This window comes from Amyelois transitella, chromosome 27 (genome assembly GCF_032362555.1).
Source record: "Amyelois transitella isolate CPQ chromosome 27, ilAmyTran1.1, whole genome shotgun sequence".
Lineage (NCBI taxonomy): Eukaryota > Metazoa > Arthropoda > Insecta > Lepidoptera > Pyralidae > Amyelois > Amyelois transitella.
The window spans coordinates 1,329,558-1,342,094 of record NC_083530.1 but is presented as its reverse complement, the minus strand read 5'-3'; the positions used below and the strand labels follow the sequence as shown (position 1 = coordinate 1,342,094).

The window sequence follows — 12,537 nt, the reverse complement described above, 5'->3', positions numbered from 1 at the left end:
TGAAAGAGTCTAAAAGTGGATTAAGGATGAATGAGTTACTCGTCAAATGTCTGCTCTATGCCGACGATCAGGTTATACTGGCGTCATCAGCGGAGGAGTTACAGGAGATGGTAAACTGTATGCATGAAGCTTTAAAAGAGAAAGGAATGAAAGTGAACGTAAGTAAAACTAAAACACTGGTTTTTGAAATGGAGAAAGAAATGACAGCATGTAATATTTTGATTGGAGGAGAAAAAGTGGAGCAAGTGAAAGAGTTTGTATATCTAGGATCAAAGTTTACATCAGATGGCAAGTATGATAGTGATATTGAAAGGAGAGTGAACGCGGGGAACATGGTGAATGGAGCTTTGCATGCCTTTATGAGCAGTCAGAAACTATCCAAAAAGGCTCGACTGGCTGTGCACAGGGGCGTGTTGGTCCCGACATTAATGTATGGGAGTGAAAGTTGGGTATGGCAAAAGAAGCATGAAAGCAGAATAAATGCAGTGGAAATGAGAGCGTTAAGGAGTATGATGGGTGTGAAATTGAGTGACAGGATAAGGAACAGCGTGATAAGGGAATGTTGTGATGTGAAAGAAGATGTAGTTACAGGAATAGAAAAGGGTATGTTAAGATGGTTCGGTCATGTGGAGAGGATGAATGAAAGCAGGTTGACTAAGCAGATATCCAAGGAGAGTGTGGAGGGAAAGATCGGAGTGGGAAGACCTAGACGAACGTATCTTGATCAAATTAAGGACGTCCTGGTAAAGGGTCAGGTCAAAAGTACCCGAAACCGCCGAGCTTGTATGAAGAGAGTTATGAATGTGGACGAAGCGAAAGAAGTATGCAGAGATCGTGGCAAGTGGAAAGAGGTAGTCTCTGCCTACCCCTCCGGGAAAGAGGCGTGATTTTATGTATGTATGTATGTATGTTAAAAAAAAAACATTAATAAAAAAAAATTCTGCATTTCGACACAAATTACATTTCAAATCTCACACCTGGCGAACTAAATTAAACATGCACATAAAAAAAACCTTTAAAACAAACTGCTTACTTAATTTCCACGGCGAAATGGCCACTTACGAAGCTGTGAAATACTTGGCAGACACATCGTCTCAGCAAAAAGAACCATGAGTCGGACCATAGACATAAAAACTTATAGACAGCGTCATTCACAACGAGACGAGGCGAAACGCAATAAGACGCCGCGCAGACTCAAATTTTTAAACTTAAGTGTTGGAAACGTTTTTTTTTTAATCTAAACTAATATTATTATAAAGCTGAAGAGTTTGTTTGTTTGTTTGTTTGAACGCGCTAATCTCAGGAACTACTGGTTCGAATTGAAAAATTCTTTTTGTGTTGAGTAGACCATTTATCGAGGAAGGCTTAAGGCTACATAACATCTGCAACTTTTAGGAACGAAACGATGGAAAATGTGAAAAAAGAACAGCGAAAATTATTCATCCTTGAGGGCTTCAATGATGCCCAAAATAACTATTCCACGCGGACGAAATCGCGGGCACGGCTAGTGAGTAGATAAAGTTGAATTTTGTGTTGCTTATTAACGAGGCTTTCGCGTCTAAGGCTCTGTCTAAGTCACAACTAAAGTCATGTCTCATTCGACACTGTTTTGTGTGTTTGGTATTAAAAACCACCAAACACACATTACCATGTTGTAGCGTAGGACATATGTCTTCTTCCTCCTGGCTTTAGTCCCGGTTGCATCCTCACCTCTCTGGAGAGGAGCCCGGGGTATGCCTTTGACCATGGATCCTGGATTGGGTGAGTCAGGTTTTTACACGATCATTACGTATTGGATCGATGGTAGTTTCACATCCAGTTGCCTGAATGTGCAGGATGTGTCTTAGGGTAAGGACTGCACCTTTCTACTACCTGCATACAGAAATTTCAGGCAAGTTCGTCTGCTTAGGTTTATTTCCAGAATTCTTCCTTTAAAAAAAAAACTAAAAAACTACGCTTTATTGCTAATCAAACTAAAAAATAGAAAATAAAATTTAAAGACAAAGGAATTATAAAACAGTAGTAGCAAGTCGAACAATCGGTTATAGTCAATTACCTCCGATTAAAATTATAACAAAATTAAATTTATAAACAAAACAATTGAAATCTGAGTAAAAAGCGTGGGGTGCCTGATGTAGTAAATATTAAAATCATTCTATTAGCATATATTTATGACAAGAGAGTTATGAAAATGAAGTAAAATGCACCCCACGCTTTTTACTCTGATTTAAATTGTTTTGTTTATAAATTTAATTTTGTTATAATTTTAATCGGAGGTAATTGACTATAACCGATTGTTCGACTTGCTACTACTGTTTTATAATTCCTTTGTCTTTAAATTTTATTTTCTATTTTTTAGTTTGATTAGCAATAAAGCGTAGTTTTTTAGTTTTTTTTAAACTATTATTTATTTTCTATTTTTTAGTTTGATTAGCAATAAAACGCCTAGTTTTTTAGTTTTTTTATACAATTATTTTTTGGTAGAAGTGTTAACTTCCTACTACTTCTACTACGCTGTATAACTATCTTACTAGAAATGACTTTCGCAACCATGCGCCCATCGCCGGAGGTTTTCACAACTAACTTTCTTAAAGTTATATGTGGCCTGATTGGATTAAATCTCATAATATTCTCATCATCATGATTCTTTTTTAGGCGATGGGCTAGCAACCTGTCACTATTTGAATCTCAATTCTATCTTAAAGCCCAATAGCTGAAGGTGGCCTATCAGTCTTTACAAGACTGTTGGCTCTGTCTACCCCGCAAGGGATATAGACGTGATTATATGTATGCATGTATGTATGATGATTGTTAAACCCAGTTGAAAAGAATTTTATAGTGATAAATCACTGTTAATAATATTTTTGACTATCCAGCAAACATAACAATTTTCGATTGTGGCCTTGCCAGGAATCAAACCACAAGATTAAGAGGCAGATTGATACAGGAACAAAAATATTTCAAACATACCTCCACTGCCTTTACAACCAGGAACGCAACAATGTTTATCTGAAGACATCGTGGCACTTTTGTAGTAAAATCTGTCTTTCACAAAAACAAACACAAACTTGGGACTCCTATCTCAAATAATCAGGTACTTTTTACAGGAGTCCTATCTCAAAATATCTGCACAACACAGTGAACACAGTCAGAGTCCAATCTCAGATGATAAAATCACACGAATATCCGGAAGAACAAAGCTCGACTCAACGGAAGATTCCAAACTCCAAATAACGACAAGTTATCAGCACAAAACAAAGTGCAAATAGGTAAATACACAGGCACCGGTAAAAAAACAGAAAGAAAGTTTACAGGTGTTAGAATCGAATTCAAAACTTACTGCAAAACTTATTTTACATAAATAAACAAACTGTCACTCATTTTCCAAGCGAGTATTACAGTGTTGCTATTATAAATATGCAAAAGTTACATAATGTTAATTCAAGAATCGCATTAATATGTTAAATACGTATTAAATATCGCAAAGTTCTGTAGGTAGTAACTTTATTCTTGTATTGTTGTAAATTTAGTTGTTCAATTTTCATTTATTACTTTTGTTTTATTACTTATATATTTTTTATTGTTTTAAAATATTCTACTAATTCTACTATTGTTTCTAATGGTAATTCTAAATGGAGCGATGCGATGAAATAAAAAAGCCTCAGGTTAATAGTAACATTATATGGAAATATATTACATCTCTTTTTGACTCATTATACGTCAGAACTTCTTGGTTTCTTGTATGGAGATTACTGGCACTGGTGCTATCTCTGTCTCTCTTACTCTCATACGAAGGATCTAAAAATGAATTTATTAATCCTGGCAGTTTTAATAAGGATAATGAGAAACTCTTATCAAAATATTGCATTGTCATCGGTCCTTGATACGTGTGCAAAGTTTCAAGTTGATCAGACGTTTAGAAATCAGTGAAAATTAAGCTCAAAGATTCCGTTACATACATACATACATACATACATACATACATACAACCCAAGCTAATAAAAGCGTAGTAAAAAAAGAGGTTGTCAATTAGACCGCCTTGAAAGTCCGATAGTTTACACACAATATACCTACTTTTGGAAACGTTGCGGGCATCAGCTCCAGAAATTGGTGTAGGTAGTTTAGTTACCAACCCACGTATCGCTTAGGTACGATGTATAATTAATTTTAGTGATAATTATATAATAAATTTAATCTTAAAATATTTTTAGTGTATCTAAAATCTGGTTTATTTTTTTTTCAGAATTTTATTATTTTTTTTAACTATAGTTACCGCATCTACTTTTCTATTATATCTATGACCTAACCTCGACAAAAAGGAGTATTCATCTTGAACCATAAATCAGTCCCCCAACGCTTCCTTATCCAGAACAAATAAGACAATCGAATGAAAGATTAACGCAGTCTAATTGTGTACTGAGATCTGCCATCAACTTGGACCGAAAATATTTTTTTTTACATACATACATACACATAATCACGTCTATATCCCTTGCGGGGTAGACAGAGCTAAGAGTCTTGTTAAGACTGATAGGCCACGTTCAGCTATTTGGCTTTAAGATAGAATTGAGATTCTAATAGTGACGGGTTGCTAGCGCATCGCCTAAAAGAATTTCAAATTTATAGGTAAGCCTACCCCTTAGTCGCCTTTTACAACATCCATGGGAGAGTGATGGAGTGGTCCTATTCTTTTTTTGTATTTGGTGCCGGGAACCACACGGCATATTTTTTTTTTGTATGTATGTATGTTCGTAACGCGGTAACTTTCAAACCGTTGGTCTGATTTTGATGAAATTTAAAATGTATGTAGGGTCTGTTATTAGAACTAACAAAGTTCGCGGGGCATCAAAATCGGTTAAATAGTTTTTGAGATATTCACAATTTTGTATAAATTAAGGTCACGGCGGACACCTAGGTAGTCTAACTAGGCATTGAAATTTAGTACCTATTTAAGTTGGTTCCTATTGCATCCTCACCTCTCTGGAGAGGAGACTGCATTGGTTATAACAGGTTTTAATACGAAGCGACTCCCGACTGACCTCCTCAACCTTTGCAGGAGAAGTAACCAGTATTGGATCAGTGTTACCATTCATATCCAGTTGCCTGAATGTGCAGGTTTCATCGCGATGTTTATAAAAAAAAACTAAATAAATAAAAAAACTACAAATAAAACTCCTTCGATCATATATTTTTTTCGAAGTATCATACTAACTGTACCGTGTGGTTCCCGGAACCAATAGAAAAAAGAATAGGACCACTCCGTCTATTTCCCATGGATGTCGTAAAAAGCGACTAAGGGATAGGCGTATAAACTTGGGATTCTTCTTTTAGGCGACGGGCTACCAACCTGTCACTATTTGAATCTCAATTCTATAATTAGGCCAAACAGCTGAACGTGGCCTATTGGTCTTTTCGAGACTGTTGTCTCTGTCTGCCCCGCAAGGGATATAGACTACATGTATGTATGTTTCATACTAACATAACTATATAAAAAATATTTATCACTAATCAACGCCATTTTGTTTAATGATTGCCAATTCGATACTAAATCGCTGACTGTCATTTAAATATCTATTTTCCTTTTCCATCGCAAACTCCTGTAAGGCTTTTACGATCACCCTTTTAGAATTTAACAGCACTACCAAATAAACACTTAACGAGCTTAAAATTCAAGCTTCTGACTCAAATAAAATAACATTATTATATACCGTTTATGGCTCTCGAATTATCAAGATTTATTTGACACTAGCTGTGACCGCGACTTCGTCCGCGTGGAATAGTCATTTTGGGCATTATTGCCCTCAAGCCCTCAAGGATGAAAAATTCTCCCCGTTTTTTTCACATTGTCCATTATTTCTTTGCTCCTTATAGTTGCAGCGTGATGTTATATAGCCCAAAGCCTTCCTCTATAAATGGTATATTTAACACAAAATTAATTTTTCAATTCAAACCAGTAGTTCCTGAGATTAGCGCGTTCAAACAAACTCTTCAGCTTTATAATATTAGTATAGATTGTCTCTCTGTCACATCGTGGTCCATATCTTCACGTTTAATACATACTAATCACGTCTTCATTCTTAACGGTTTAGACAGAGTCAACAATCCTGAAAAGTCTGAAAGGGCACGTTTAGCTGTAAGGCTTAATAATGGAATCGAATTGAGATGGAGATGAACCAGTCACTATTTGAATTTCAATTACTTAAGCCATACAGCTGAACGTGGCATTTCAGTATTATCATGACTGTTTGGCTCTGTCTACCCCGCAAAGGATATACTCGTGATTTAATGTATGTATATATGGAGATGATATATATAATAGTGACAGATTGCTAGCCTGCCTAAAAGAAAGATGCTAAGTTCACTTTCCTTGATGAACATTTTTTGTTAAGGCGAGTACGAAAAATAAAGAACCATTTCCTTGATATAATAAATAAAGAAAATAACAGGACATGTGTTTTCATTTTTAATGAGAAATATTACAATACAATTTTAAAAAAATATAAGAAATTCTTCTGATTCATTCTTCTTTTTTTTTAGTTTACTGGTCTATAGGCATAGACATTGTGAATATTTTCAGTTTCTTTGGTTCTTCCTAAAACATGCGATGAGATATGTTGACGACCTCTGTGGCGCAGCGGTAGTACGCTCGTCTGTGACACCGGAGGCCCGGGTTCGAATCCCGGCCAGGGCATGATGAGAAAAGAACTTTTTCTGATTGCCCTGTGTCTTGGATGTTAATCTATTATAAGTATTTATTATAAAATATAGTATCGTTAAGTTAGTATCTCGTAACAAAAGTCTCGAACTTACTTCGAGGCTAACTCAATAGGTACGTGTAATTTGTCCTGTATATATTTATTTATATACTAAAGAAGGGCTGTTATAAAGCAACCTATTATATAAATCAATAACTTGTGTAAAAAGAGAACTGACTCCAATCGATATCCTCCTTTTTTTGAAGTCGGTTAAAATTTCCTGAACAATAGAGTTGAGATTCAAATAGCGACAGGTTGCTAGCCCATCGCCTAAAAAAAAGGAGGATGGTATATTATCACATCTATAATTCTACCCGAGCGAAGCCAAGGCAGGTAGCTAGTTACAAAAATAAAATATGTATAACTTACCGGCGTCCTTCTATGCATCATAGTACCCACGGGACTTGGAATTTTAGTGGGAGAGCCGCCGCCGTGTGGGCTAGGTGCTGTGGACAAAAATAATAAAGATTACATACTGCCCTGGTATAACTAAATAAAATGCCGTTATCTGCCAAATCCTTGTTTAAAGTAAAACGTCAAAAACTGCGGTAAAAATTTAAACTGATGCCATTCATCAATGAGAACGCTTATTTATGACTTAAAGGTATACGTACCAAAAAATCGTATATACAGATCGAAAGAGTTTTTTTTTTTCTTATTTTACTGGTAAAAAAGGTGTAAATCCTGATGTCAGTAAACGGCATTTTAGTTATTCCACGGCAGCATATTAGAAACACACATACCTACATATTGTCTACAACCAAACATACATACATATAGTCACGTTAACATCCCATACGAGGTAGACAGAGCCAACAGTCTTGATAAGACTGATACTGGCCACAATTTCAGAAATTAAGGTAAACAATCTTGATATGTTTTATTTTTATTTGCAAAATACATTTCTAAAATAAAATATGGTTAATAGCAAAATTAATTACATAATTATGAATAGTGTCATATCACTATGCTTTTTCGTGTCACGGGTATAATTTAATTTTTTAATGAAAAAATTTACGAATAAGCCGTAATCATATTTTGTAATGTAAATGAAATTAAGAACGTTTCTTTAAGAACTGCCTAAGAAAATCCGCATTTTGTTTACATTTAGACAATGTGCATTCGTCCACGATTTAGATTTAAGAGATCCATATTTGTTAATTGACGTCCGATGAAAATGCTGCAGTGTAGTTTGTTCCGCCGCTTCTTCTACACGTGCGCTTTGGAAGCGGTATTGGTTTTAATTAGATTTAAGTGATTGGACGTCAATAAGTGATACCTTGTGTCCAATTTTGAAAATAAATCTATTCTATTTTATTCTATTATATTCTATTCATTGTGACAACCCTGTCGCGTGACCATGAAAATCTTGAGTCATCCAACGTGGGTCTCGTAAATGCAAATATATTCATATTACTAGAGGCCGCCCGCGACTTCGTCCGCATGGAAACCCTATCAATCCCGCGGGAACTCTGGGATAAAAAGTAGCCTATGTGTTATTCTGGGTCTTCAGCTACCTACATACCAAATTTCATGGTAATCGGTTCAGTAGTTTTTGCGTGAAAGAGTAACAAACATCCATACAAACTTTCGCCTTTATAATAGTAGTAGGATTACCACCTGTTCACTTAAACTTTGCTAGTATTATGCAAAAAAAACCGTCATGTGTTTTAGTATTTTCACAATACGAGGCATAAGATATAATTTGATCCAAAATGGCGACTTAGGAAATTATTTTTATAACTTTCGGCCAAATGAATAAATAAATGCATGGATGTCCCGTGGATGTCGTAAAAGGCGACTAAGGGATAGGCTTACAAACTTGGGATTCTTTTTAGGCGATGGGCTAGCGACCTGTCACTATTTAAATCTCAATTCTATCATTAAGCCAAAAAGCTGAATGTGGCCATTCAGTCTTTTGAAGACTGTTGGCTCTGTCTACCCCGCAAGGGATATAGACGTGACCATATGTATGTATGTATGTATGAATAAATAAATAACCTATACGGGACAAATTACACAGATAGAATGAATTAATGAATTATTATAACACATCGTGTATTTCGTGGCAAAAGGTCATCATGATCTTATCATGTTTTTGTTTCATACCCACCTGTGTGATGTCATCTCATAATATTACGCATACCTATTGTTTGTTTTTTTTTTATTAACGTATATGTTTATTGTTGTTGATTCACAGTTTTTTGAAGACTGTCCAAAATAGGAGTGTTTTTGTTGACACCTTTTTTCGCAATTAGATGACGTTTGACTGATGATGGTCAGCACCTAACTCATAATGAATCATGGCAAAAGCGGCACAAAATGAATGTGCCTGTTCCCTTAGCCGCCTTTTACGACATCCATAGGATATTGAGAAATCATATTAATCACAGAGTACCTCCAAAATTTTTATCAAAAAATCATGCTTTACTTATAAGACAATCTTTCACTAAACCACCGAAAAAAGGAGGTTATCAATTCAGAATTCTCATCTCGCTATCGCCTACTAGGTCACAGCATTTACACCATCTTGTTTTATGAGGATTACAAGAGTTTGATAAGCGATTACAATGCTGTTTAATATTTGCATCACACTTGTGATAAGGTTAACATCCATATATACATATCATCACGTTGCAGCATTGCTGTCACCAGGAAGGGTTGATACATACATACATATATATAATCACGTCTATATCCCTTGCGGGGTAGACAGAGTCAACAGTCTTGAAAACTGAACTTTTGGTAAAATGGGATAAATTCTTTTTTTCTTCCCTGAGGTATCTACATTTTTTAAATTAAAGAGTTTACAATAAATCCCTCCTCCACACCTTACTTAATCCAATATTTTTTACTGGGCAATAATTAAGAGTCATTTCCCTTTATTGAAATAAATAAAGGATTTGTAATCTGTTTGTGTATGTTATGCACGTGAGTCAAAATGTGCATTGTTATCACTTTATCAGCATTTCATAATCTCTATGGTAAGAGCGTCATAGAGTAGATAACGAAATGAGACTGACTGGCCGTATGTAAACATAGATACTTAATGCATTTTTTTTCTCAATTTCAAATTGGTATGTTCCAAGATGGTTGCAAACTACCAAAATAATTTGAATTTAAAATTAGAATGATCAGATAAGGATACAATAACGGTAGGGAAAAATATCGTGATTAAACCTGCATATCCCAGGTAACTGAGTTATAATGAACAGAATGATAATAATCCAACATGGGTCAGGATAGCGATACTTTTTCTATAGATAGTTGGCCTCGAAAATCATCTACCCTATGGATATCGATACTTTCGTAGTATCGATAGCTAGTTGCAACAATCAGATAGTGTCCTACCACCCACCACTATCGATACTGTCCTATGACATCCACGGGAAAATACATCAAGAGGCAATTTTAAAATTTACAAAGTTACTTACGCTTCCCAGTCACATGTCGCGGGCTAATCGGCGGTCTATCGTCACACGGAACCTCATCCAACCCATTGTATTTCTTCACACTCTCCGCCCAATCCTGGATCCAGGTCTTATCACCTTTACACCTGTTCAGGCTCAAATACGACAGCTTGCCCACGACCTGTTCCGCCGTCACATCTTTGACCGCTCTTTGAGCATTCTTCATTACAGTACTCTCATATTTTTCCTCTGAAAGTCTAGCGGTGGGCAACGACACTGGCACGGAAGACTCCCTTGATAATCTGTGCACGTAATCCGTTTTGTCTATTTCCGATTTTGTCAAACTGCAACGCCTTCTCATTGGCGCTTCGATTTTTACCGGGTTTTTTGAACTTAGAACGCCCGATGTTGTCACAGATGTGAAACTGCCCACATCTGCGTCTTCTTGCTTACATGGAGGTTTAGTGAATGTCTTTTCTGTTATAGTTCGTACTCTATTTTTGATTTTCTCTAAGTAACTCCTGGTTGATTTTATCTGTTTCGAAGTTTGAGCAGCCAAATCGCTCTCATTGGGTGATTCGTAACAGCAGGATATTTCTAGTACATTCTTTTCTTTGGACACTTTTGGTAAGTCAAATGTTTTGTTTGTTAACGGACTTCTTAATGCAACATCTCTTCGTGGCTCTTTCGTTATAACTCGTTGGTTAGGCATGTCAAATACTAGTTCTGGATCCCTATCATTGCGTTTATTTATTGTCTCTTCTATTGCATTGGTTAATAAGTCTGTTCCGAATGTACGGTCGATGCTCATTCTTTCTTTTTGCTCTTCAGTATAGTTATCACCTTCAATTGTGTACGTACCAGTAGAAGAATTATTAGACTGTCCATCTATATCATCATCTACGTACAAAGGCTCAACTTTGGGTACGCATTTCTTGAACAAATCTGGTGTTTCAGATGTAGCCCTGGTTTTTCTTATTAATGGGCTTTTTGACAATTCTGGGGTGGATAAACCATTATCAGGGGTCAGAATGTCGAGTTCTGGACTTGAGATATCTGTTAGCATCATTCCATCAGGACTTTGATCAACAATATCTGATATATTATGTTTTTGTTGATAACTAGAGGATAAGTTACCGTAACTAGGCGTTCTATGGACGTCTCGCAAATAGGAACTTGCTGCATTTTTCAACGGCAATCGCAGATCTTGTCTTGTAGTATAATTTTCACTTCTGGACATAATACTATCAACAATTGGACTTTTGGACGTTCTTTTTGGCTGGAAGCTGTCTATAATGGGCGATTTGACATGTCTATTAATTATTGGAGAAGTGATTTGAGTGGATTGAGCTAATGGACTACTCCGGAGTTTAACCGAACCGGATAAGCCACTATCTTCTTGATCGGATGAGAAATAACCCTCAGAATTGTAACCTTGGGCTTTCCTAGGGAGTTTCGCGCTCATTGGAGTTTTCTGAGGGGCTGAAGCGGGTTTAGTTATACTAGCAGACATCGATTGTACCCTTTGATGTCTTGCTTGCGATTTTTTAGCCAATTCCTCAAGTCTACGGTTGTCAACCTTCTTAGCCTCGCCGAAGTCGATCGTGAACGCCATCGGATGAGGTTTGGGAGAACCAGGCTCGGATTTATCATTATTACAATTTGAACCAAGGTCTTTGGTTGAACTCTCGGAAGATTTAGATATTTCTTCAGAATTAGCGCTTTGCCCTTCGGACAAGGGACTGGACACGTCCAGCTCGACACTAACACTCATTTTTCAAGAATCTAAACAGAAATATGACATCATAATCACAAAAGCATATCAAAAGAAAGGCACTGATTTAAATACACAATTCACATCACTGTTTTATACTTTAGCGAAAATACAACACTCGGCGCGGTGGTAGAAAATAAAAGAATATTATCGAAAAGTGGAACGAGAACGGCTAATAAACTAAAAATTAAAATTTACTCCGCCTACATTTGCGACCACGGACAATAGGGAGCAAAAATATTGCATGACAGATGTTAATGACGTTCCAAGTGAAACTGTCCAACTGATGGACGAATGATAATTTTGACCTCGCTTGTAATGGCAATACCTTAAGTGCAGTCAAATTCAAATCAACATTTTTAGATAAACTTAAAAATCCAATTGATAAAATGTGATCAAAGCAGTTTCGATATGACATTTTTATACCAGTTGAAATCAAAATTTATTATTTATTGTAAATAAATTCTTTATAAAAACATTACTTTTTATGAAAAGCTTTGTGCATCAAAATTTATACAGTTTATTTGTGGTAGCAATACCTTATCGGTTATCTATAAAAGTTCCGTTCTAAGCAAAAACATTTCGTACATTCATCATT

The 12,537-nt window shown here is 36.0% G+C and overlaps 1 protein-coding gene across 4 annotated transcripts in view; it reads right to left on the bottom strand.

Moving 5' to 3' along the window:
• LOC106142151 (uncharacterized) overlaps positions 1-12,211 on the bottom strand; it is a 41,086-nt gene extending 28,875 nt beyond the window's left edge. For all 4 annotated transcript variants that reach the window (XR_009657428.1, XR_009657429.1, XM_060951942.1 and 1 more), the window contains exons 1-2: positions 10,190-12,211; positions 7,125-7,201 (exon numbers count right to left, since the gene is read on the bottom strand). Coding sequence is in view for 2 of the 4 variants with exons in the window: in XM_060951942.1 (XP_060807925.1) it covers positions 7,125-7,201; positions 10,190-11,939 (1,827 nt within the window). In the remaining 2 variants the exon portion in view is untranslated. The remainder of the gene's footprint in view (positions 1-7,124; positions 7,202-10,189) is intronic.
• Between the last annotated feature and the right edge of the window lie 326 nt (positions 12,212-12,537).